Here is a 27,454-nt window from a genome sequence, read left to right on the forward strand (position 1 = left end):
AGGAGAAGTAATGCTTACCTGAAGAAAATTTTGGGAATTAGTTCATGCCACATAAGCACTATCCAGGAGCGCCACGGGGAGGCTTCCCAATGCCCCCATACAGCCGGGGGAACCGCGGGGTCCCAGGCACTCTCACCGCATGGGAACCGCAGCTGTACCCCGGAGGGGGAGGCTGGGTGGCGCAGGCGACCCCCCCAAGCGTGGCCAGCGTCGGGGGGAGCCGTCCGCTCCAACCTCCCAATATTAAAAACAGGCACTTACCTTACCGTCCATTGCGTTCTGCTTCATGCACATTAACTTAGGGGCACCACATGAGAAAGGAGTGAAGCATGGGTCACCCCAAGCTTTAGAGCTCAGGGCTGGCTCACAGACTTGCTAGGGTTAAGACTTGGTGTTAGAGCACGCATAAATTTACTTCAGGTAAGCATTTTTTGTAGTTGTATCCTTGGGAGGCAGGTGGAAGATGACTTGCTCTGGTGGTGTGAGCCCTGGAGTGAGTGGTTTGCACCTGTCCCCCCCCCCCCCCCCCCCTCTGGAGTGTTGTGTGTGAGCCAGCCCTGAGCTCTAAAGCTTGGGGTGACCCATGCTTCACTCCTTTCTCATGTGGTGCCCCCAAGTTAATGCGCATGAAGCAGAACGCAATGGACGTTAAGGTAAGTGCCTGTTTTTAATATTGGGAGGTTGGAGTGGACGGCTCCCCCCGGCGCTGGCCACGCTTGGCGGGGTCGCCTGCGCCACCCATGCCTCCCCCTCCGGGGTGCAGCTGCGGTTCCCAGGCGGTGAGAGTGTCTGGGACCCCGCGGTTCCCCCGGCTGTATGGGGGCATTGGGAAGCCTCCCCGTGGCGCTCCTGGATAGTGCTTATGTGGCATGAACTAATTCCCGCAGGGCGACCGCTTTGCGGTATTCGTTTTTTGACACTGCATAGTTTGGCGTGCGAAAGCAAATGCATATTTGCATGAGCATTGCCTCATGAATAGCCAATTGAGCCAGATTTGCAGAGCCAGACTTGCTAGGGTTAAGACTTGGTGATAGAGCACGCATACATTTTCTTCAGGTAAGCATAAGGAGAAGTAACCAGAGCTGTACAGTGAGGACAGAAGAGCAAGGGAATGTTTTTGAACTAATCTCAAGAAGCGTCCATAGCAATGCATACAATATGCTCTCGCCTGCATACAAGTCTCTGAAGCTGAGACAGCATTACCAAAGGCAAAACACTCCATTCATCTAAAAGACTGCAGGAACCAACCCTCTGATTATGTGATGTGTGATACACGCTGAAGACAGGAAAACATCTACGGAAAGGAACTTTTCAGACAACCGACTACATTGAGGGAAAGGGGGGAGGGGGATATAACCATACATTAGGAAGTTGTGACAGAAAATACAATATGCAATATTTCAGTTCTCTCATTGATCTGTGGTTCCCTCATTCTGCTTCCTGGAATTGTGCTCCTCCCTTTTCTAGAATATGTGTGACTATGCATCATATCAGTAAGCAGAGGGGTGGGAAGCAAACTTCACCCACATCAAACAGCTGTGACACTTCACAGTTTCACAGAGCAAGACTGAGTGACATTGACCATTTCTGTGAGATCCTCTGACAAGCAGAATTGTAGTTTGGAGGAAAGTTGTATCTGACCATCAAGAAAACATACTTTTTTTTAATCCTTTCCAATCCACACCGTGCCACATGGCGTAGTGTGGTGCTGAGGGGATCGGTGTCTTTTTCCAAACACACTCCACATAGGGTGACACTGCGCCAGACTACAGTAGAGACAGCAGCAACCCCCCTAGTGATTAGCCCAAAAAATGACATGGTTCATCAGGAGGATGGGGCCCAGGGACGAAACTGTGCTGGACTTTATCCGGCAGCAGTGGCACCTAGCGGCAGCCATTATTCCTATGTCAGACAATGGACCTACTGTATGCTGGAAAAGGCCAATGTCGTATGAAGTCCAACATAGGACTGGAAAGTGTTAAACCAAAGAAACTTAACCAATGCGACTGGGTACTCTCCAACAACAGCTATATAGCCCTCCTGACAGATTTCTCTGACTCTACCAAAATATCGCATTTCAAACGGATATTAATTCATTACAATAAACTATTTACTGGAGTTTATTTTTAGCCTTTATGTTGAGTCAGTAAAGAGGCAGCTAAAGTAAAAGCTTATTGAATCTTGCAAGCTTCTTGGCATTTGCAAATGGATTACTGCTGCTTTAAGTGCACCTGTATATTGCAGGGTAAATTAGGCTGCATAAACAGCAGTGGGCACCATCTCCTGCAGCAGGCACCCTCGTTAACCACTTTTTTCTTCCTGCACTATACAGCAGTGACCGAGTATATGACACTAAGTAGCTGGCAATATAACTTACACAGTGTTAAAGGTTAAAAAAAAAAAAAAAAAAAAAAAAAAAGGGGGGGGGGGGGGGGGGGGAAACCACAAGAAAAATACTGCATTTACAACTGACCCAAGGGCCGTCATGAAAAATGTTTAAATTGTATGTAGAACACATAAGACACAGTTTTGTTATGTGTCACTGTCACTTAGTAAAAATCAGACAGATCTGAAATGTTTTTGACAAATCCATCGCCTCATGGGTGTTCTAAATATCTCTTTTATGCTTTACAAAAGCACTCTGTGGGAAGAGTCTATACAAAGATGCCAGCCAGCCTACCTACTCATTGCCATACTATTTTGGTAGATGGACTGAGCGACTGTCATTAAGCAAGTGCTTTTGAAAATCTAGAAAACTGTGAGAATCCCCCATGAGGAGATGGACTAGTCCAAAACCTGTCAGAGTTTTACTACCTACTGTATGGCAACATATGAAGAAAAGTCATTCATAGTGCATTGTACTCTGGAACAAAATGTATACATCGTAAATTAAAAAAAAAATGATGATGATCCTTTCATAACAATGCACAGAAAGCTATAATTTAGAACCACAGAACAGTAAATAAGTACCAGACTCCATAAGTCATTATACAGCAGGTAGTAATGAGGCTGTGATCTGGGTCAGCACATGAATTCAGTGCCAACGGCTCCTCATACGATTTGACATACTCTTCTGTCCTGTGACTTTAACCTGTGGTATCTCACATTTTTGTGCATGTAAAATGCCCGCAGCAAGAAATTCATTATTTCTCTTGTCGGGCTGAAACTGTAGTACATGGAATGCTTTTGACAATTATCTGCAGGGCTGAATTTCAGAAAACGGTTTTTCAAAACAAGATATGCTAATTCTTGTGAAACTTCATAACAAGCTGGTAAGTTTTCTTGTCCATAAAAAGGACAAATGTGTATGAGTTGTGAATACTGTTCTGCGTTAATGCTAAGACACTGTTCAGTCCAAATATGGACATTTCCATATAAAACAGCTTTAGGAACACACAGTATAAGCATATTATCAGTATCACAATTCTGTAGGTGACCCTAAGGTACTACTGACCAATGACTTTCAGAAGAAGCCATCTTGCAGTGAGAAAACCTGCTTGACTCACTTTTTCATTACGGTTAAGCCCGCCGTTTAAGATATGCAAGGCAGCCTGCAGCAAAGCTCATGGAGATTTCTACAAACCCTTTATAAAAGTCATACCTAAACTGATCTTTCTTCCATTTGATCTCTGCCCAGTTCTACATACCTAGATAACATTTTTTTTTACTACAGTGCCCTCTCAAGTAACCCGGGTGACCAGAGCAGCAGAATTAATTATGTCTATATCGAGTGGCTGCCATCTTAAACCTCAGCCACATGTGTAAGGACAGCATCTCACAGGGACTGGAACAAGTGCTGTACAGACCCATCACTAGCCTAAAGGCTACTCCTGCGTTTGTTGCTGTAGAGCAGGGAGGAGGGACGATGCCAGGCCCATGACAAAGGGGCTTCCAGCAGGCGGGGCGAGTAGGAAACCAATGTCCCAGATCTTTAGGGGCTGTCGGGGGGCTCCTGTACAGATCTCTCGGCAGAGTTTAATCCAGCATATGTACATAGCTTTACACTCCCCAAATTCTTAAAAATTACATTACCTGCATCTGACACTTTTTATGCCTCTAAGCATCTCTAAAGCCCGTACACACCTGCGACTGATTTCGCCTGGGATCAGGACCGGATCTCTCAGGCGAAATCACTGGGCCAACACTGTACAGACACAAAGTCAGCTGTATAGGTGACAACACGTTCTGATGATATACAAGGGGGCAGAGGGCTGGCAGAATGGGGCGTGCAAGACTTCACGTGGTGGGCGAGGCAAGCGGTGGCACAAAGGAATCGACCATCACTTGGCCAATTTGATTCGCCTGACAGTCCACTTGTAGGACGGCAGTTGGGGGCTACTGTACACACACAGGATTATCGTCAGAGGCAGTTGTCATCAGACATCAGCTGATTTTAATCAGACATGTATATGGAGCTTGAAGGAAGTCTGAAGCCATAAAAAGAAAAAAAGAAAAACAAAAAAAACAGATACTCACCTGAGAGGGAAGGCTCTGGGTCCTACAGCGACTTCCCATTCCTCTCAGACCCCTCGTTCCACCACTGGTTCCCTCATTAGCAATCTCCAACCGACGGGTCGGAAACTGCTCTCTTTCTCATGCACTTGGGCATGCGCAGTATGGAGCAGCCAGTCTTCGGGGGCACTCGGGATCCTAAAGACTGCCGAAGCCTCTAGTGGGGGATTTTTACAGGGGGATCCTGTGCTGGAACTAGCTCACCATGAGAGGAACAGGAAGGCGCTCTACAGGATCTTCTCAAAAAATTAGCATATTGTGATAAAGTTCATTATTTTCTGTAATGTACTGATAAACATTAGACTTTCATATATTTTAGATTCAAATACACACAACTGAAGTAGTTCAAGCCTTTTATTGTTTTAATATTGATGATTTTGGCATACAGCTCATGAAAACCCAAATTTCCTATCTCAAAAAAATTAGCATATTTCATCCGACCAATAAAAAAAAAGGTGTTTTTAAAACAAAAAAGGTCAACCTTCAAATAATTGTTCAGTTATGCACTCAATACTTGGTCGGGAGTCCTTTTGCAGAAATGACTGCTTCAATGCGGCATGGCATGGAGACAATCAGCCTGTGGCACTGCTCAGGTGTTATGGAGGACCAGGATGCTTTGATAGCGGCCTTAAGCTCATCCAGAGTGTTGGGTCTTGCGTCTCTCAACCTTCTCTTCACAATATCCCACAGATTCTCTATGGGGTTCAGGTCAGGAGAGTTGGCAGGCCAATTGAGCACAGTAATACCATGGTCAGTAAACCATTTACCAGTGGTTTTGGCACTGTGAGTAGGTGCCAGGTCGTGCTGAGTGTTGGTCATCCAACACTCTGGATGAGCTTAAGGCCGCTATCGAAGCATCCTGGGCCTCCATAACACCTGAGCAGTGCCACAGGCTGATTGCCTCCATGCCACGCCGCATTGAATCAGTCATTTCTGAAAAAGGATTCCCGACCAAGTATTGAGTGCGTAACTGAACATAATTATTTGAAGGTTGACTTTTTTTGTTTTAAAAAACACTTTTCTTTTATTGGTCGGATGAAATATGCTAATTTTTTGAGATAGGAATTTTGGGTTTTCATGAGCTGTATGCCAAAATCATCAATATTAAAACAATAAAAGGCTTGAACTACTTCAGTTGTGTGTATTTGAATCCAAAATATATGAAAGTCTAATGTTTATCAGTACATTACAGAAAATGATGAACTTTATCACAATATGCTAATTTTTTTTAGAAGATCCTGTATAGGCCAAGAGCATTCACTCTCCTTGAGTTTTTTTTTTTTTTTTTTTTTTTTTTAATGGCTTCAGACTCGCTTTAAGATGCACTCAAGGGAAGGGGAGAGCTACTATTATTTCTAAAGACTATCAGTAAAGCGTACACACACACACACACACACACACACACACACACACACACACACACACACACACACACACACACACACACACACACACCGGTATTGCCACCATAAAAAACAAATTTCAACAGCAACTGGTCTGAGTGTATTAAGTGATAAAGATGCTAATCCTGCATTCAAAACTTTCAAAACTTTTTCTGCGGTTAGGATTTTGAGTTATCACATGCTTAAAGGGAACCTGAACTGAGTAAAATTATTTAAAATAACGTAGCTGCAAATGAATATTATGTGTTTACCTCACTGTCAGTTCCTCTAGAAGCTCACCATTTTCTTCTTACAACCATCCCTTCCAGTTCTGACAAGATTTTGTCAGAACTGAAATATACCAGTTGCTTTCAGTTATATATCAGCTGCTATCAGTTATAACTGAATGTGCAAGGTAATGTCCATGTTTCCCTATGGCTCAAGTGGGCGATATAACAGTTTAACAGTGTGCTGACCAGGAAGCGGTTATGGGTAATGGCCATTTTCAAAATGGAGGACAGAGCATTCCATTGATCACAGTGGACAAACAGGGTGCAGGAGAGGAGAAAGATTGATGAGCAGACTACATGGGAAGGAAGTATGACCTGTGTATGGTTATTTTGACTTATTTTCAGTTCAGGTTCTCTTTAAGGAACACTGGCCTTTTAGTAGTCGTTGCCAAAGAATTGCATGCTGGGGGTTCTTTTTACCTTTAATCTATTCCTCCTCTTTCCTTTATTTCCCTGCCAGCTGCTCATCTGAAACCTAATCCCCTACTCACTTGTGTTTACAAGCAAGGCTGAGGCAACTCAGCGATTGGAGGAGACAAGAAAAAAAGTAAAGGGTAGAAATGACATCACGAGTTAGCCTCAACTGTGGGCAAAAGACATGGCCCCCACTATCAACAGAATTCTCATCATTTACTATATAACATTCACTGAAATCAAAACATGGACAGTACAATACATGTGTTATGTAAGTAGATCAAGTATTTATCTACTCATATGTGTGTGTTTTTTTCCCTGGCATAGTATGGCTGATCCTACTGCTTTAAACGTCTGTACAGAGATTACTAACAGGTCAGCCGATAAGTCAAATCACACAATGCACATCTTGTCAAGCATCTGTACAAAAAAAAGTAAATAAAAAAAAAATGTAAATAATACACAAACCATCTCCTAACTAAACACCATTATGATCTTTCAGCTTCAGTGTACTGCTGTTATTACAGGTTTTTGAATAAAAATATCAACAAATCCAACAAATCCATGGCAATGGTATATGGCTTTGTTCAAAAGAGTCATCTGTAAACTTTATTGCATCCATTCACACCCTTTAACCAAGATAGTGCAGATAGTATGAAACATCCCCCTCCCCAGTATAAAAATGCATTCTACACAGTGGAGAGACCAGTCAGTTCCTTGTCATGTGGTGATGTTTTCACAGTAGTTGGAGTATTCAGTCTTATCTCAGTGAAAGCTGATAGCAGTGAAAGGCAACGCTTCAACTGAACCATAAAAAGGTTAGGGGAAACCACAGGGATGTCAGTGCAAAATGCTTCAAATGTATAAAGATATGATTTTTTTTCCCATAGTGAAAATGGAGACCCCCTTTAAAGAGGCACCGACCAGTACTGCAAAGTACTTAGATGCATACCTTTCTGTAGCTTGTGCTCTCCGCATTTGATGCCTGAATCGCCGTTCTACAGCAAACGGTTTACGTTCAATTTCAATTTAAAAATCGCGGCTGCCATCTTGGCTATTATATAACATCCGGGACACTCCTGTCTTCTCTGTTAGAGAAGTGCATTACTGAATGAAGCACGAAGAGGAAGTGACACGCATGGCCATTGCAAGAGGCTCCTCCAGAGGGGTCATAGCACGACTTTGTTAGAAGTCGTCTGGCTTAAAGGCATACCCATGAGAGGTGCTCGGAATCCCTTTAACCTCCCTGGCGTTCTATTAAGATCGCCAGGGCGGCTGCGGGAGGGTTTTTTTTAAATAAAAATAAAAAAACTATTTCACGCAGCCAACTGAAAGTTGGTTGCATGAAAGCCCACTAGAGGGCGCTCCGTATGCCTCCGGCGATCAGAAGTAACAAGGAAGGCTGCAATGAGCGGCCTTCCTTGTTTCGCTTTCCTCGTCGCCATGGCGACGAGTGGAGTGAAGTCATGGACGTCAGCCGACGTCCTGACGTCAGCCGCCTCCGATCCAGCCCTTAGCGCTGGCCGGAACTGTTTGTTCCGGCTGCGCTGGGCTCGGGCGGCACCCTCTTTTGCCGCTGCACGCGGCGGATCGCCGCGCTGCGACGGCGATCAGGTAGCACACGCGGCTGGCAAAGTGGCGGCTGTGTGTGCTGCTTTTTATTTGATAGAAATCGGCCCAGCGGGGCCTGAGAAATCCTCCTGCGCAGGTATGGGAACCTGAGATGAGAGAGGGATAGGGGGCTGCCATATTTATTTACTTTTAAACAATATAAGTTCCCTGGCAGTCCTGTTGAGCTTTCTGGTACCAGTAATGTGTGAATAACAGGAAGTGAACTTCTCTACTTTGTTTGCACAGCAATTACAGACAGCAAATCTGAAACCAAAAATAAAAATCTGTTATAAATGCCTATGTAGGGAAAAGGCTCTGGGTTCCATAGAGCTAGAGTCTTCCGCATCCTTGTGCATTGTGGGATGGAGAGCCAAGTTTGCAGATCACTGACCTAGCAGGTTGGATAGCTTGACTAGGCAAGGCGCGGTAATGATGGGTTGGAACAAGGACCAGAAAGGCTCTATGGTATCCAGAGTCTTCCCATAACATAGGTATGTATACAACTAGATTTTTATTTTTGACCATATATGTCCTTTTATTACAAGACAATCTGACAGTAACAACTGACAGTGAAGACAATATACTTAAAGGGATACTGTAGGGGGGTCAGAGGAAAATGAGCTGAACTTACCTGGGGCTTCTAATGGTCCCCCGCAGACATCCTGTGCCCGCGCAGCCACTCACCGATGCTCCGGCCCCGCCTCCGGTTCACTTCTGGAATTTCTGACTTTAAAGTCAGAAAACCACTGCGCCTGCGTTGCCGTGTCCTCGATCCCGCTGATGTCATCAAGAGCGCACAGCGCAGGCCCAGTATGGTCTGTGTCTGCGCAGTACACTCCTGGTGACATCAGCGGGAGCGAGGACACGGTAACGCAGGCACAGTGGTTTTCTGACTTTAAAGTCAGAAATTCCAGAAGTGAACCGGAGGCGGGGCCAGAGCATTGGGGAGTGGCTGCGCCAACACAGGATGTCTGCGGGGGACCATTAGAAGCCCCGGGTAAGTTCAGCTCATTTTCCCCCGACCCCCCTACAGTATCCCTTTAATGAATGAGGGTTTATATATTCATAATACAAATCTATAGACTTCTTTGGTGGTGGCTTACCTGGTGAGACTTTTGCCTCATTGACGTTTACAGTATAAAGGAACAGCAAGAGATATCAGTCCCTGTATGCCCTAAATGGCAAGAACGTTTACACAACTTATGTTTGCCAGAGGTTACACTTAAAAATTCTGGTTCACTATGGCTAAAACATTATGCATGTTTCTTAGCTAAAGGAATTTGCAATAGCTAAACATGTGAATGCTTCATGGTGGCCACAAGACAAACATCTCACCCCATAAATGGTCTACTTCCGTCTGCTCCCGTATTGAAGACTCATCCAGCACAGTGGACAGCATAGAGGCATTCGTGGCTTGAGAGCTAAAGCTGCTCTGCAAAAGGGATTTTGTTGCTCCAGAACGCCGGCTGCTTGAAGATTGTCTGCTGGTATTGTGCTGCTGTTTGAATGACCTGGAATAAGACAAATATTCATTTCCACTATAGAACAACTAACCATTAGATTCAAAGCAGACAGCAACACTACTCAACTTCCGCCAGATCTCAGGATAGGCAGAGCTAGAATGGTTACTAGAATGGGCGGCACGGTGGCATAGTGGATAGCACTCTTGCCTTGCAGCACAGGGTCTCAGGTCTGTATCCCAGCCAGAGTACTAACTGCAAGGAGTTTGTATGTTCTCCCTGTGTCTGCATGGGTTTCCTCCGGGCACCCCTGTTTCCTCTCACATCCCAAAAACATACAGATAAGTTAACTAGCTTCCCCCTAAATTGGCTAGACTACAATGGACATATGACTATGGTAGGGTTAGATTATGAGCCCCTCTGAAAGACAGTGATCAAAAAACTACATAGACTCTGTAAAGCACTGCAGAGGATGTCAGCGCTACATACTAAACAATTATAACAGATCAATCTAGCCTGCACTGTACCAGCATACCAACAATTTCCACTAGAGCAGCTTTTACAGGACAACTTAGGTAAGAGGGATAAGGAGGCTGCCATATTTATTTCCCTTTAAACAATGCACATTACCTGGCTTTCCGGCTGATCATCTGGCATGCTGCTAGGCAAAAGTACTAGCCACTACGCCACCCTGCTGCCCATGGCTGGCAAGAGGCAACAGATCTGAGTTTATGTGTCGCATGCCTGTAGGTTAGTACTTGAAATGATGCATCTTTGTCACTTTAGGACTAGGCTTCCTAATCTACCCAATGCCTTGTCAATGTAGTTGTTAACACTTCCTCCATAGTACTACTGCTTTCAGCATTTAAAACCACTCCAACCATGCAACCTGAAGGGGGATGGGTGAGCAGAAAAGAAGGAGGATTGGGAATGGGTGCAATCCATGGCTCAGAGACCGGAACTTCAAGTTATGTACTAGGAGCCAATAAAAATGCTGCCATCCCGCTGGTAGGTGCAAATATCTAGGAGATGAAAATGTACACACATTCCAGATTAATGGTGCAGATCAAACCATCCTTTGCTACAATTCAAGATGAAGACTGTTTTGGCCAGCACTGGTAAAGCAGGCAAGCCAGAGAAGTGGGGCCACCGTGATGTAGTTCATACATGTCCAGCCCAGCTACCTCTCTCACAGCACACTGAAAGTTTATGGGCTAACTTCTATGCCAAATCCATTGCAAGTCTTGTGCACTCCGCACTTACAACAATGACCAGCACTGCAAAGTTTAAGCAAAGCCATCGGAAATGCGTCGCTCCATTTGTGATGCAACTTCACTTGCAATTCCTCACATGTGCTTTGATAAATGTCCTGCTGAATAGCAACCTACCTGCTGTGTGACTTTTCAGAAGCACTTCCAGAATAGGAGAGATTGGAGGCAATACTGTCATTGTGGCGATCATCAGAGAAGCCGGTCGTTGTGGTCGTTATGCGGAGACTGCGCCGTGACATTTTTGGAGAATCGAATACTGGATCCAACTTGTGCAAGTTCTCGAAGTCAAGCGCAGCCGAGGAATAACTAGAACTGCAAACAGGAAAATGGATTTGTATGCAAGAAAAACACATTACATGGCATAGGGGCACTAGAGAAAAAATGAAAATTCTAAAGTATGTGCAAACAAAGACAAATAAGAAGTACTTTTTTCCAGAGTGAAATGAGCCATACATTACTTTTCTCCTAGGTTGCTGTCACTTACAGTATGTAGTAGAAATCTGACAGAACCGACAGGTTTTGGACTAGTCCTTGTCTTCATAGGGGATTCTCAGCAAGGCTTTTATTCTTTATAAAGATATTCCCTAAAAAGGGATTTAAACAAAGATGCTGGCCAGCTTCCCTGCTCCCTACATAGTTTTTGGGCAGTTGGACAGAGCAACTACCATTCACGAAGTGCTTTTGAAAAAAACAAAATCCCTGAGAATGCGTCCATTAAACCAGCCTAGCGTTCTATTAAGATCGCCAGGCTGGCGACCGGACGTTTTTTTTTTTATAAAAAAAAAAAACTATTGCATGCAGCCAACTGAAAGTTGGCTGCATGAAAGCCCACTAGAGGGCGCTCCTGATGCGTACTTCTGATCGCCGGAGGCGATCAGAAGTAACAGGAAAGGCTGTAATGAGCGGCTTTTCTTGTTTTGCTTTCCTCGTCGCCATGGCGATGAGCAGAGTGACGTCATGGACGTCAGCCGACGTCCTGACGTCAGCCGCCTCCGATCCAGCCCTTAGCGCTGGCCGGAACTGTTTGGTCCGTCTGTGCTGGGCTCGGGCGGCTGGGGGGACCCTCTTTCGACGCTGCACGCTGCTGGGGCGATCAGGTAGCACACGCGGCTGGCAAAGTGCCGGCTGCGTTTGCACCTTTTTATTTGATGAAAATCGGCCCAGCAGGGCCTGAGCGGCAGCCTCCGGTGGCTGAGCTCGTCCATACCGCCAGGCTGGTTAAGAGATGGACTAGTCCAAAACCTGTCGATTGTCAGATTTCTACTACCTACTGTAAGTGACAGCAACATAGGAGAAAAGTAATTTCTGGTTCATTTTACTCTGGAAAAAAAACCTTACTTCTTATTTGTTTATGTTTGCACATATTTTAAAATGTTTAAATTTTTTGCCATAGTGCCCCAACACAAGGTATGGGATGAACTGGAAACGCATGACTTCAATTTTAAATATTTGACTTTATGTTTCTCTTCAAAGTTGCCACAATACTTAAGGGAAAATGTGATTATAGTTTTTAAGAAAATCAATTTAAATAAAATTAAAAGAAAAAAAAAATTTTTTTGAACTCGGTAAAATGACACTTTGCTGCAGTACACTATAAAATATAGCGAGTTCCACATACACACTTCTTAAAAAAAAAAAAAAAAAAAAAAAAAAAAAACACGGATCCAGCGCTGGGACCCTCTGGAAGATTGCGTGGATTACGTGAAATTAATTACCCATACATACTCGTGTATAAAATGACACCCATATAAGCTGAGGTGCCCACTTTTCCCTCAGAAACCAGAAAAAAAGTGATTGACTCGCGTATAAGCCCCTCCCCAGTATAAATAGCCTGATGGGGGATGTTCCAGTATGAAACATCCCCCTCCCCAGTATTTATAGCTAAATGTGCCACCCCCAGTAATAGGCAGCCCTCTTTCCCCATAGTCAAAGATGCTAGAAAGCCCCCCTCCCCACACTGGACCTTCTCTTGCTGAACTCACAATGTTGCTGGGGGAAGGGGGGGGGGGGGGGGGGAGCACGGACACAGTGGGAGGACAGACTCACAGAGAAGCACCACACATAAGTGCAGTATCACTGCACTAATCATTTCGATCCGTTCCACATAGCCACAGAGGTATTCGGGTATATACTGTAAGTTTCAAAATCATAATCATGAATGATGTTAATTGCAAAATTTTGCGTAAGCAAAATTAGTACATTACAGTCATCACTAGGACAGATAGCGGCACAAAAGTGGGCAAAGGAAACACAAGGGGACAGAGGGGCTGGGGTGGTACAGGGGGACACAGTGATGGCACAGGGAAAAAGCTGTGACACAGAAGGGGACATTGGAGGCACAGGGGACAGAGACGAACTTGTTCCAACTTAACGGATTCAGGTTAAAAACGAACCTACAGTTCCCATCTCATTCATTAATCGGGGACTACTTTCCTGTTCTTTGGGTGAGCTGTACCTATAAAAGCGATATAGATATACATAGATAGATAGATAGATAGATAGATAGATAGATAGATAGATAGATATCTCAGGTAGAAATCACTAGAGGGCAGAACGATAACATTCCAGAAATTATATAAAGATCCTTAAATACCACACCAAACAGAAACTCTGCAGTCTCAATCTACTGTGCTATCAACGTGATATTTTAAGCTGGCTGACTGTCACTGCACCAAGTAAAAATGCCACAATGTGCATCAATAGACTGATTATACTGATCCTCTGGACTAGAACAAGAGCCATTTACATTCACCACTAAGCAGCTGTTACACCCAGTGTGAGGCGCACACGCAGCACTCAGCAGCTGTCAAACACCACTAGACCGTTACAAGCGCTCAATGAAAACCTTTACAGCTTCCAACACATGTGTGTGATTATGGCATACACACACTATGCAGAACACGAACCACAGCTTTTCTTTCCATGAGCAAAGAGAGCCTCAATGATCATTGTTAGCCTTGTTTTTTTGTGAATCAGAAATCTTCCACTTAAGATAGTGGAATGGTTAAGGGCTATGCCACTGACACAGGAAACCTGGGTTCAAATCTTGGATCTTCCAATTTCAGTAAGCCAGCACCTCTTCAGTAAGGAGAAATTGGGCAAGACTCCCCAACACTGCTACTGCTTTGCAGTGCTATACATATACTGGAATTATTATTAGACATATAAAGTGACCTGCAGATCCATATTCAAACACTATAGCCTTAAAACTATAGGAGGTAATATTTACAGGAAAAAGATGCATATTCAATTGGAAGACATCGTGTCCTCCTTGCCTTCCTCAGTGCTGATCCTGCTCACCCCTACATGACAGCGCTCCAAACCTCTGCACTGACACAGAGGTGCAAACGGCAGCCCCCATACGTGCTACATGCTAATGCTATACGGACCCTGGGGTGGGAGAGTAAATGAGAAGAGTAAGGACCGTTTGACTGAGTACACAAACTTGAATCCAGTAATTTCAAAAAACACACACTTATTCGCAACAATCAGAACACTGAAGTCCAGTTCACACTGTATCCTCTGCACACTGGACAAGAAGCAACATGCTAGACAGATCCATGCTTTAGTATTGGCAATGTCACATAACTCCAATGTGGTTCTATTCACTGCTTTACAAAGCAGCACTGCACATTTTTCTATATAGTGGATGAGCTGCTGATCATTTCATGAATGGAACATACTCCCAACGCAGTGGTGTGCAAAAGACCATTTTCTTTGAAATGACTTATGCAATGCAGATTTATAAACTGGCTCTAAGGGCTCTTTCACATCAGAGCTTGCGTTGGAGAACGCTCAAAGCATACGTTTTGTTGTATGCGTTTTAATATGAATTCCGGTTCCGCCGTCACCGGCCGACAGGCATGGGAACGCGAGTGATTCTTCGCGTTCCCAGCCACAATAGCACCCCCTATGCTGCTATTGCGTCAAGAAGGCCGCAATAGCAGTATAGGGAGTGCTATTGTGGCTGGGAACGCGAAGAATCACTCTCGTTCCCATGCCTGTCGGCTGGTGACCGCGAAACCGGAAGTCGTCGCCGGCGGGTCCAGGAGCATCGGAGCGGGGCTGCGAAGGGCACCGATCAGCTGCAGGGGGCTGAGGGAAGCCCCAGGTGAGTTAACCTCATTTTTGCTGCCTGACTAAAGTATCCCTTTAAAGGGAACCCAAGGTGAGAGTAATATGAAGGCTGCCATAATTTCTTGCAAACAATGCTAGTTAAAAAAAGAGAAAAAAAGAAAAAAGAAGAATTGGGGAGCGCTAGAAGTAATAACTGGACTGTAACCCAAAAATTGGGGAGCAGTTTCCCTTACAATGCATACTGTAGAAAAAGAATCTAAGGGACCGTCTACTTACAGTATCAAAAGTTTATTGAAAAAAGGACCAAAAATAGATAGCACATTGCATTCCCTTATCCCCCCCTAAAATACTTAAGGGGGGGGGGGGGATAGGGAGTGCAATGTGCTATCTATTTTTGGTCTTTTTTCAATAAACTTTTGATACTGTAAGTAGACGGTCCCTTAGATTCTTTTTAAACAATGCTAGTTGCCTGGCAGTCCTGTTGATCTTCTGGCGTATGTAGTGTCAAAACTCTGGAACAAGCGTATGGCTAATCCAGTAAAAGTGTGTCAGCGTATCTCATCTGCTGCATGCTTGTTCAGGGTCTATGGTTAAAAGTATTGGACAGGATCAGATGACTACCAGGTAATTGGTATTAAATAAAAGCACCGAGAGCCCAATATAGTGTAGTATGTATTGGAAACCATGGATAAATGTAAGTGTGAGATGAATATACTCACAAACATGGGTTACCTCTTAAGGTGCCCATACACTTAAACGTTTTCCCACCGATAGACAGCAGATTCGATCACTGAGATCGATTCTGCTGTGATATCCAGGGCTGTGGAGTCGGTCCAAAAATCCACCGACTCCGACTCCTCAGTTTAGGATTCCACCGACTCCGACTCCTCTAATTTGCATATTACAATTTTGTTGATTAAAAGTATGTAACATGAAATTCGTCTCTTAACTGCCAACGCTTAGGAATTTTACAAGACAACTGAAGTGAGAAGGATATGTAGACTACTATATTTATTCCCTTTAGACTAAAACTAGTCCTTGGTAAGAGTACTTGTAAAAGGTACAAACCGGAACAAAGAACATCTATCAGGCCCTAGGCAATGTAAGTGTGGGTACATGTAAGAATGATGTGCAGGTACTCTGCATGGAAATGAGGAGATTGTAAACAGACAACACCTCTGTGTTCAATGTGCACAGCATTCTCAGTGGATTCCCTGCAGCTCTGTGGGGAGTGCATATGTAGAGTATAGTACTACTGTGTAACAAAGTAAACCTGAGACAGATGAAATTAAAGTTTTATACATACCTGGGGCTTCCTCCAGCCGCCTTCAGGATAATCAGTCCTTCGTTGTCCTCCTCCACCACCTGGATCTTCTGCTATGAGTCCAGGTACTTGAGCCAGTCGGGCGTAGTGCGCATGCACACACTCCGCCGCCAGGAGCATACTACACCTGTGCAGCACTATTGCGCAGGTGCAGAATGTTCCTGGCTGTGGGAGCAGCATGCGGCCGGACAGCGCTGACTGGCTGAATTACCAGGACTCATAGCAGAAGATCCGGGTGGTGGAGGACAGCGAGGGACTGATTAGCCTGAAGGGGGCTGGAGGAAGCCCCAGGTATGTATAAAACTTTACTTTTCATCCGTCTCAGTTACCCTTTATTTTGTAGTCACCAAACCAAATTTTAACAACATATCAAATTATTTGATTTCATCAGCAAAGAGTGCGTACATTTGCATAAATCAGCATCAATGCAGAATTATTTCCATCTCATTGACCATCTCTATTAGTGACACAGCTACACAGCAGGCTTTATTCTTACAGCATAGATGTTATTTAGTATATATAAGAGATTCCTGTGTACACATCATATATACAGTCACAATCAGATATGTATATCTGACCTTAAAAATACGGGGACTGCTTTATTGAAGCAGCACAAGTAACTCATTTTGATTGGTTTATTTCATTTTTGTGGACTAAGCACAGCTATTACTGTATATATACATTATTTTTAATGACTATTATCTGAGAAATAGAACATTTTATCATATTTTCTATTTTAATTACAGTTACAAATTCATTAGGAGTCGGTGCATTTTTTCCCGACTCCGACTCCAGGCACCCAAAATTGCCCGACTCCACGACTCCGACTCCACAGCCCTGGTGATATCGTTGCACAAACGCTGACCAAACGATAGATTTCTGTCCAAAATTGATCGTACCCGTCGATCTGTCCGAATGGAAGATTTCGCTCGATCACCGGCTGGTCGGGAGTGCGTCAATAGCGACGTTCGAATGTCCGACGACAGCGGCAATACATTACCTGTTTCGCCAGCGCGTGTCCCCGCTGTCCCTTCTCCGCTGGGCTCCGGCTGGCTTCACTTACTTCCTGTCACGACAGTAAGTTTAAACAGTAGAGCGCCTTTTACTGTTAAACTTCCCCCGACAAGAAGTAAAGTGAAGCCGGAGCCCAGAGCGGAGAAGAGACAGCGGAGACCGGGTGACTCGAGCCGGCCGGATCGCGTAATGTATGCTGGGGGGCGGGGGCACCAGCAGCTCCACAGATTGTGAACCGGTTTCATAGTGAAATCGATTCAAAATCTGTTTGCAGTGTAGGAAGCCAATAGATCCCTCTGATCACATTCGATCACAGAGGGATCTATCTGCTGGTCGATCTGGTGGCAATCGGCCAGTGTATGGCAGCCTTAAGGCAACCACTGTAGATGCAGGTGAGGAGATAAGACCTGTCCTCACTCAGGATTAAGATGTCGCTCCCTGTAGATCAGAAAAGTAGGGGTAGCTCACCCCTCCACCAGGGGTGGACACAGTATTATCGTAAGAGAACAGAGGTGCCAGCAGGATAAAAAGGTAATAAAAGTTTTAAAATTTGCTGGGAGGCAGTGGTGGACTTACCTCCGGAAAGCAGACTCAAAATACTGTCTGAATTAAACAAATGTATTATTGGTGCCCCAAAAGATGCAACGCGTTTCGCAGGCACGGCCGCTTTATCAGGCAATGAGATGGGGACAAACAGCAACTCGTCAGTAGCACAAATCGCTATTGTTTAAAAGGAAATAAATATGCCAGCCTCCGTATCACTTTCACCTCGGTTTCCCTTTAAAATGCATGGCAGGCAAAAAACAACCAATATTTAAGAAAAAAAGAGTTTATATACCAGCAGAAAAAAAAAATGGTTAGATAGAGAGGTTTTTACACTACCATCAATATAGAGCGAAATAAAAATAAAAGTTTCCCAAAACACTAGCACTGCAAATACTGCTCTAATCCATGTACAAAATGTAAATATCTGTTTTACCTGAAGTATCACATTTGTAAATACAAACTCATATTACATAATTGTGAACATATTTACACAAATGCTTAGAGGCACTTCACAAGCTGCTGAAAGAAATACTGCAGCCAATTATTTCCTGATATCATTCACAGACCTCACAGCAGGTCGGAGCTGCCTTCCGTAGCTGACTGATGTATCTCTACTCGCTTTTCCCTGTTCTGAGGCAGGCTGGGACAGTCCTCACCACCCCAGGACAACAGTGTGAGAGCAGCAAGGAAGAGAGGCTCACAGATACTACAGCAACAAGAGACAGTCTGGAGACGCAGCAAGGAAGCATACTGCTGAAATGTGACAGGCCAGATAATAGGACGTGACATCACATTATCTGGTCTGTCACATTGCAGCAGGTTGTCCCCTTGCTGCATAATCACATAACGGTCATGTTTATAATACTGCTGTGCCCCTGTAAAATGGTTAACAAAATGTTGTTCTGTACACAAAGGTCTGCGATGTCCCCCCAGATACGATACAGCAAATATAAAAGCACACATACATGGCTGTCCCTAAACCTGGCAGGATTCTTGACAATGCAGTGTTCCATAATATTTCCTCTTTCCACCAACACGATTCTGCCAAAATCCTAACAATAAAAGCTCAACATTCACTTTCCCCAACCACTCGTGTACTCCCGCCCCATTCTAGCACCTCCCACTCACAGAGTGCTGCCCCGCTGCTATATATACCACAGCTCTTCAGCACTCAGTCATGTGGTAAGTCAGCTTCTTTCCACAGTTGTCACCACAACTTAACAACAAGCGGTATTCAACAGCACCCTTTCCTGTGCTACAATGACCACAATACACTAAATATGTATTCTCCTGGATACAGTCAGTAGACTAGATTTCCTTTGAAGTCAGACAAACTGACCAATATCCTGTTCAAACAAATTTAGTAACCGTTGCATTGTAACACGTAACATCACACTGCAATGCAACCTCTATGTGAAGCTTACAGTGCAGTCTAATGGCATGCGGCATCAAAACACTGCATGCAGTGCATTACTGCAAAACAGTGAAGCAAACTTTTCATGGACTACATGCAAAGCAATGTGCGGATAACGTGCAGTACCTTCTGTTACATTCCTGTCATTACAGGGAACACAATGCTCACTGTGAACTTAGCCTTAAAGGATACCAGTGCTAAAAAGTTATTAAAAACAGGGGAGGCAGGCATGTATTTGATGCAGTCCTCATGTCCACCGCTGTCATCTGTCCCCCTACGTCACCTAGATCAACACTGCAGCTCAGGGCAAGCTCAATCCTGGTCGCCTGGGTCGGGCGGTAGTGCTCAATGTGCGTATGGGCAGAGCGCTCCTGGCCATAGGCGCTTGCACACTACCGCCTTACCAGGACTAAGTTCGCCCTGAGCTGCGGAAGCGATTTAGGTGATAAAGGAGAGGGACGGACGACAATGGCGGGAGCAGTGGGCATGAAGACTGCATCCAATACATGCCTGCTCCACCCATTTTTAATAAAGTTTTCAGATCTGGTATACTTTAAAAAGGGGAACTGGGGAACTCAAGGTTCACAGATTAAAATATTATGCTACAGAATACAGATCAACCTGTTTATATACATAATAGGCTTAACAAATCTCCATTTCACATAAGTAAATTGCACTGTTGTAGTGCAATGCAATATGGGTGGGTTATGTGTCCATCATCAAGTGAATGGCAGTCATACCTGCTGTCTGAAATATTGTGCAGTGCTGCATTTTATCACAGCACAATGAACTTCAATAGAGTGGTGAGAAAGTATATATTCAAAGAGCTTAAGTGTACCTGAGATTGGACCACAGCAAAACAATATACATGCCTGGGTCTTTCTCCAGCCCCTATGGCCTTTTCAATATTCTCCCTTTTTCAATGGAGAAAAATACAGGGTTTTTTTTATAACAAAAAAAAAAAAAACTATGGTCTATAGACTTCTATTGTGTGCAATAACTCATGCGTTTTCCCCACTCTTGAAAAACGATGGCGATTCTGCAAAGTGAGCTCCCAGGCTGAAGTATTTAGCACTGGGGAGTTATAAGGATCATTACTGCTGTTTTTTTTCCATTCAGAAGGGGCTGCTTTTCAGAGTGAAGCCGTAAAATGAGGCCCTTAAAACATAACAATATGAGAGCCAGTACTAGGTTTCATTCACTTTTTAGTAGAACACATAAATTGAATCATCTCACAAGTGAATTTTCACCTGAGGTTTGTTTTAAAGTACATCTGAACTAAGGGTTCATTCACACTAGAAGCGCTTTTCTGAGTGTTTTCCGATTGATTAGCATTTTTTAAAATGGCTCCCATTCACTTTCATTAAAATCGTGGTAAAAAATCGTGGAAAAATCAGTTGCGCACGCAAAATCGCAGCGATTTTTCTGTGATTTGTACTGCGATTTTAATGAAAGTGAATGGGAGCCATTTTAAAAATGCTAATCACTCGCAAAACCCTCAGAAAAGCGATTCTAGTGTCAATGGGCCCTGAGAGACTGCGCAGTAAGCCGTGTACAATGTGGGCTTGATTGACAGCCCCGGTTCCCGCAGGCAGGATGGCCTCGGGGTCGGCCTCTGCACCGTGCGCGGAGACCGGGACAGCGGCGGCGGAGCAGTGCTTTTCAGCGCTGCTAGATTTGGGCGCAGCCAGCGCCTTCATAGACTACAATAGGAATCACTCCTATTGCAGCGCTCAGTGAGTAACGTCGGCTCCGTCAGAAGACGGAGCCGAGGTTGCTTAAAAAACACAATAATTCAGCCTCCAGCAATCGCTGGAAGCCGAATTATTTAATTTCCCCACTATCCATGGCGGCCTGGAGGGGGAATAGTAATTAAAACGGCCCGGACTTGTGCAGAAGCAGGATCAGCCGTATAACAGCTGTATCCTGCACCCAAGTCTACCGGCGCCGATTTCAAATGTACTCAGCGGCGGGGAGCAGAGCTGTCGGCGTGGGACAGTCGGCTGCAAGGGGCTGGAGAAAGCCCCAGGTGAGTAAAACTATTTTTTTTTTAAATTTGGCTGATCACTCCTTTAAGGAAGCCCCAGGTATGTATAGAACCGGAGAGGACTTTCATCTCAGGTTCACGTTAAGCATCTCAAGATTATCCATGCACATGTACCACCTGCCTGCTGCATCACTGGTGGCCACTGCGCTATACCACAATACAGCAGAAATGGCGTGAAAGATACCCTTACTAAGGCATCTTCAATGTGGATATCATCAGTGAACCAGCAAACCTGCTGTTAAGGTGGCCATACATGCTTAGCTTGCCACTCAATGTGGCAATCCTCCTCGGATCTGAATCTGATCAGAGAGGGATCAATTCAAATCAGATTTGATCAATGTGATTGAATCTGCTGGTAAAAAAAAAATCAATGCATTTATGGCCAGCTTTAGATGGTAAAAGATTACACCCTTCACCTCACTCATAATAGAACATATTGGGGGCAGCTGAATGGCTTCCTGTGTAATTGTGGTCACATGCAGGAAGCTGCAGTGCCAACTTCCCTGGATATAAAGGAGGATCATAAATATAACCTCAAACGGCTATGAAAGGATGCCTTTCGCAAGACAGGGCAACTACACACGGGTATCTTTCTGGCTGGTCCAGAGTAATGTGGCGATATTATACATTGCTCCATAAACACACAAACAGGAGAAACGCTTTCAGAGGTATTTGCTAACCCTTGCATAAAACAAACAAAACAAAACAAAAACAACTAAAACAAGTTCCTGGCAATCAAACACTGCAGACCGTGAAAACCACAGATTCTAATTGAAAAAGTTTTGTGGATGTAATACTAACACCCATATCTGAAAGGTAAAAAGATTTTTGCCTGGAGTTACCCTTTAAAAAAAAAAAGCGCGCCAAAAAGCAACTTATAAAGACAACAGAGGAGTCATGTAAGCATGCCTGCTTGCAGCTCAAGCCTACATACTATGATTGGGTGGGGTTGCTGAGAGTAGTCCAAAAGTTCAAAATACTAAACATCTGACTCATCAAGCGTAAAAATTCTCTGTAGACTCTCTGCTTACTGGATAGTTTCTAAGCAACCATGGTGTTGTACGCAGCATCCAGCAGCAGGGAAACTCCTAATAGAACAGTCAAAGCTTCAGTGACACAAATCAAACGTTCAGCACGTTTCCTGAACAGAAAATGGTCTATGCTGAAAAAAGCAAAACACTCATTCCAATACTACCACCTGTGGAGTAAAGGTGCATACACACATCAGACTATAGTCTTTGGAAAATGAAAGATCACAGACCAATTTTACCCCCTTCCATGTAGTATGAGAGCCATACCTACACAGTCTATTCTATGGAGCTGAACTCCCCATCAGAAAAAAATCTTTGCAAGATGCTGCACACAAACATGCTGCACACACTCAAAAGATCTGTAGCTGCAAAAGATCTGTTTCTGCCAAAAATCCATTCCTGCAAATTGCAATGATAGTCTATGAGATCTGCAGATCATCATACACACATGATTTAACTGACATTCATCTGCAGATCAGATCCACCAGGATGGATTTTCAGATCTGCAGATGAATGTCAGTTAAATCATGTGTGTATGATGATCTGCAGAGCTCAGACTATCATTGCAATTTGCAGGAATGGATTTTTGGCAGGAACAGATCTTTTGCAGATACTGATCTTTTGTGTCTGTACAGCATCTGTGTGTGCAGCATCTTGCAAAGATTTTTTTCTGATGTGGAGTTCAGCTCCATAGAAAAGACTGTGTAGAGTATGGCTCTCATACTACATGGAAGGGTGGTAAGATTGGTCTGTGATCTTTCATTTTCCAAAGACTATAGTCTGAGGTGTGTATGCACCTTAAGAATGTAAGAGAAATGCACTCACTCCGTATCTCTCCGGCTCGAAATTGGTCGTATCACTAATCGGGCATGCTCTTGGCAGCAAAGATTTTCATCCGATTATAATAATTAAATCGGATGGTCAATCGCCCGCTAAGTCGTCTGATGCATGGCCAGCTTAAAGGTGCCCACGGGCCACTAATGATACTATCTCGATCATCCATCTTACCACTTTATTGTGAGGGACTATCTAAAGTTTCCAATCAAAGTATTTTTATTCAGTTTGTGCATTCTTACCAAATCCATGTGGTAGAATGGTAATCAATATTGTATCATTGATGGCCACCTTTATAATACCTGCTCATTCTTGCATGTGATTTGTCCAACTTTATTATTCATGTCCTGCCAACCACACTACTAAAAGTTTAACTGCTTGCAACAGCATAAAGTAAACCAGAGCTGTCATAAATAAAGGATACGATATTCACCAGCGACTTCCTCCAGCAACATAAACACGTCGAGTCCCTCACCGTTTTCCCACGGTCTGCCGTTCAGCCCCGGTAACTGTCAGACCAGGTCTACCGAGCATGCACAAGAGGTCCGTGCATGCGCAGGAGACCCAGACTGGACACGACTGAGCCAGTTACCAGGGCGGCTGAACGGCAGACCGTGGGAGGACAGCGAGGGACACAGACGTGTTTATGCTGCTGGAGGAAGCCGCGGGGGAGTATCAAATCTTTTTATGACAGCTCTGGTACACTAACTTCTTGCCGACTGCTCCACGCCAATTGGCATGAACGCGGCGGCAGCCCCAGGACCACTCCATGCCACGCAGTGCAGGATCTAACAGGGGATCATGCGTGCTGATGCGCGCGCATCTCCACTCCACCATCAGTCTCCCAGCCACTAGGAGACTGTTAGACGGCAAAACCACCGTCTATTTACATGGTACAGCGATGCGATCTAGGGCATCGCCGTACAGGGGACCGCCGTGTCACTTGGCTGTCCCCTTCAGAGGCACAAAGGCAAACCGCTGTCATAGTTTTCATAGTTTTGTTTTCAAAAACAAATAAAAATAAATTAATAGACAAACACAGGAGGAGTAGGGATCAGACCCAACCAACAGAACGCTCTGTTGGTGTGGAGAAAATGGTGTGGGGGGGGGGGGGGGGGGGGGAGAAATTACTTGTGTGCTGAGTTGTACAGCCTTGCAGCAAGGCCTTAAAGCTGCAGTGGCCTAATTGGTAAAAAATGGCCTGGCCACTAGGTGGGTTTAACACTGCGGTCCTTAAAGAGGCTCTGAAGCGAGAATAAAACTCGCTGAAGGACCACCGTTCTGCAGCGGGATAGCAGCGTTTTAGCAGGTGCCAACATGCCCCTGCTGAATATAAGGAAAAAGCGAGTTTTATTCTCGCTTCAGACTCTCTCTTTAAGTGGTTTAGGACACCTGAAGTGAGAGTGATATGGTGGCTGCCATAATTATTTCCTTTTAAACAATACCAGTTGCCTGGCATTATGCTGATCTTTCATGCATGAGTAGTGTGTTTGAATCACATAACTGAAACAAGCATGCAGCTGATCCAGTCATACTTTAGTCAGAAACACCTGACCTGCATGCTTGTTCAGGTTCTAAGGGCCCTTTTACACTTAATCAGTTGCTCTCAGTTAAAAACGGAAAGAAAACGGATTTTCAAAGTAATGCCCATGTTTGTCTATGGCACCTTTCACACTTGACGCGTTTTAACTGAAATCTTAGTCACAATGCACTGCTATGGAAAAACGTGCACACCAACTGATTAAGTGTAAAAGGGGCTAAACTTATTAGAGGTAGATGATCAGCAAGACAGCCAGGCACTAAGTACTGAGCCCAGTAACGCAGTTGTTTTGGCTTTTCAGCAACACATCAATGCTACTGATGCTGAAAAGCAGACAGAAATGGACAAAACTGTGTTAGGATAGTGCACACCTAAAATTGCTAGCGTAATTGCTAACGCTAAGCGTTTTTAGAAGAGATTTTTCTTAGTGATTCCAGGCATGTGCCTAGCGATTTACTAGTTATGCCTACCAATTTTTGGAGTACAGAATTTTTTTGGTACATTTTGAGCTGGAAGTGAACAGCTTTTGAAAAAAAAAAAAAAAAAAAGCATGGAAAGTCGCTCTTATGACATTTTTTTTAGAGCGATATTCCACTGTTCCTATACTTAGCATTAAGGCTAAATCAACTCATAAATGCTGCAGGACCCGTGTTTGCGAAAAAAAATGCTGACAGCAACAAGCATTATCCTATAGGGGCCAAGCCACACATTTTCCTTGGCCTGGTTGATACATTTCATCATTAGCAATCAAGACCGTTTTTTTGGTTTGATGAGAGGGTTGGAATGCCTCTTGCACTTTCTTGCTAGTCAACCAGGTCAGATATTTTAAACATGTGACTAAAATGAGCCAAATGGGAGCCAGGAGTAAGTAAGATCACTATGGTACATTGCAATGGCATCATGGATTCTCTTCCACTTTATAAACACATCCCTAAACCTAAACTAAGAGTTCCATAGTGGGTTGCTTAAGGAAGCGTTCATACTTATCCCTGCGAATTCCAGCAGCAATTTCCCATGTCTTTTCCTATTTCGGATTTGTGCTTTTCTGTTTTTATTTTATTTGTGTGGGTTTTGTATGGTTATCCGATTTTCCAAAATTAGATTTTTTTTTTTATGCATACCAATGAAGTTAGTTTACATGAAATTGTAAGTCAGTTACTTCAAAATCGAATGGGATTCTTAAACCGAAAGCAATTTTTCTGTATTGACGCACACTACATGTGATTTGCACATTGCATGTGAAAAAATGTGCAGCATATAGGTTATTTTCCATATTTTTCAGAATATAAGACACTCTGGCATATAAGATGCACCTATGGCAAAAATCAGGAAAAAAATAACTAAATCTAGGTGCGTCTATACTGTAGGGGCGTCTTATGGACCTTTAACCCCCCAAAACTGTTTGTAAGCTTCTCTATCTACACTACAATGCCCAGCTACGCTACACTAAGCCCTGCTGACCTTACCAGGTGCACTACACTACACAAGGGCTGTGGAATCTGAGTTGAAGAGTCGGAGCAATTTTGGGTACCTGGAGTCGGAGGTTTCAAACTGAGGAGTCAAGAGTCCGATGATTTTTGTACCAAATACACAGCCCTGGTAGGTTAGACTAAAGGAGTCAGAGTCGACGAGGAGTTGGAGTCGCTTTGGGTAACTGGAGTCGGAGGTTTCATAAACTGTGGAGTCGGATGGTTTTTGTACCGACTCCACAGCCCTGCACTACACTACACTGATCTCTGATGCCCACCAACTAAGCTACACTGCACTAAGCTACACTGCACTAAGCTACACCGCACTAAGCTACACCGCACTAAGCTAAAATACAGTTTCATATTTGACCTGCTCCTGCAGCCGCAACCCCCTTCTGCATCCTCCTCCATGATGCAACCCCCGTCACGTGTGCCACAAGTGTACATAGATGCAGGCAGCGGTATGGAGGACCCAGCTGTTCAGCATAGCGGTAGGCAGCTGGTGTCCCTGCCTACTGCTGCCACTGAAGAGGATCGCTGAAGGACCCAGGAGGAGAGGAGGATGCAGAAGAGGATTGCTGAAGGAGCCAGGGGGAGAGGATCGCAGCTGCAGGAGCAGGTAAAGTATAGCCGGTACAGCTTCCCTGCACACTCTGCATTCATTTTTCCATAACTTTAGACTATAAGATGCACCCACTTTTCTCCCCAAACTTTGGAGAAATAGTGTGTCTTATATTACGAAAAATACGGTATATAGCACTGACTTCTTAAGTGCATTACAGAGAATATATAGTCTTGTTACTAACTGTCCCTCACAGTCTAATCCCTACTATAATCATGTGTCCATCACAGTCTAGGGCCAATTTAGGGATAAGCCCATTAACTTATCTGTATGTTTTTTGGAATGTGGGAGGAAACCAAAGTACCCAGAGGAAACCCACACAGACACAGGAAAACCATACAAGCTCTGTGCAAATAATGCCCTGGCTGGGATTCAAACCAGGGACCCAGTGCTGCAAGGCAAGAGTGCTATCCAATAGATTGTAAGCCTTTGACTGGGCCCTCTCCCCTTGTGTATCATACTTGATTGTACAGTCTACCCAGAATATGTTATCTTGTATGATCAGCACTACCATTCCAGCGTATGATCTGGCATTGTATTACTATCTGACCGACACCAATACAAGTAACTGGCAATAGATACAATACAGGTGATAA

The 27,454-nt window shown here is 44.2% G+C and overlaps 1 protein-coding gene across 10 annotated transcripts in view; it reads right to left on the reverse strand.

Moving 5' to 3' along the window:
- The window catches only part of SUN1 (Sad1 and UNC84 domain containing 1), a 144,398-nt gene that overhangs the window by 60,109 nt on the left and 56,835 nt on the right, over positions 1–27,454 (reverse strand). For all 10 annotated transcript variants that reach the window (XM_068244596.1, XM_068244594.1, XM_068244595.1 and 7 more), the window contains 2 exons: positions 11,058–11,252; positions 9,545–9,720 (listed from right to left, as the gene is read on the reverse strand). In XM_068244596.1, coding sequence (XP_068100697.1) covers positions 9,545–9,720; positions 11,058–11,179 — 298 coding nt within the window. In that variant the 5' untranslated portion in view covers positions 11,180–11,252. The remainder of the gene's footprint in view (positions 1–9,544; positions 9,721–11,057; positions 11,253–27,454) is intronic.

Source organism: Hyperolius riggenbachi, chromosome 7, assembly GCF_040937935.1.
Source record: "Hyperolius riggenbachi isolate aHypRig1 chromosome 7, aHypRig1.pri, whole genome shotgun sequence".
NCBI lineage: Eukaryota > Metazoa > Chordata > Amphibia > Anura > Hyperoliidae > Hyperolius > Hyperolius riggenbachi.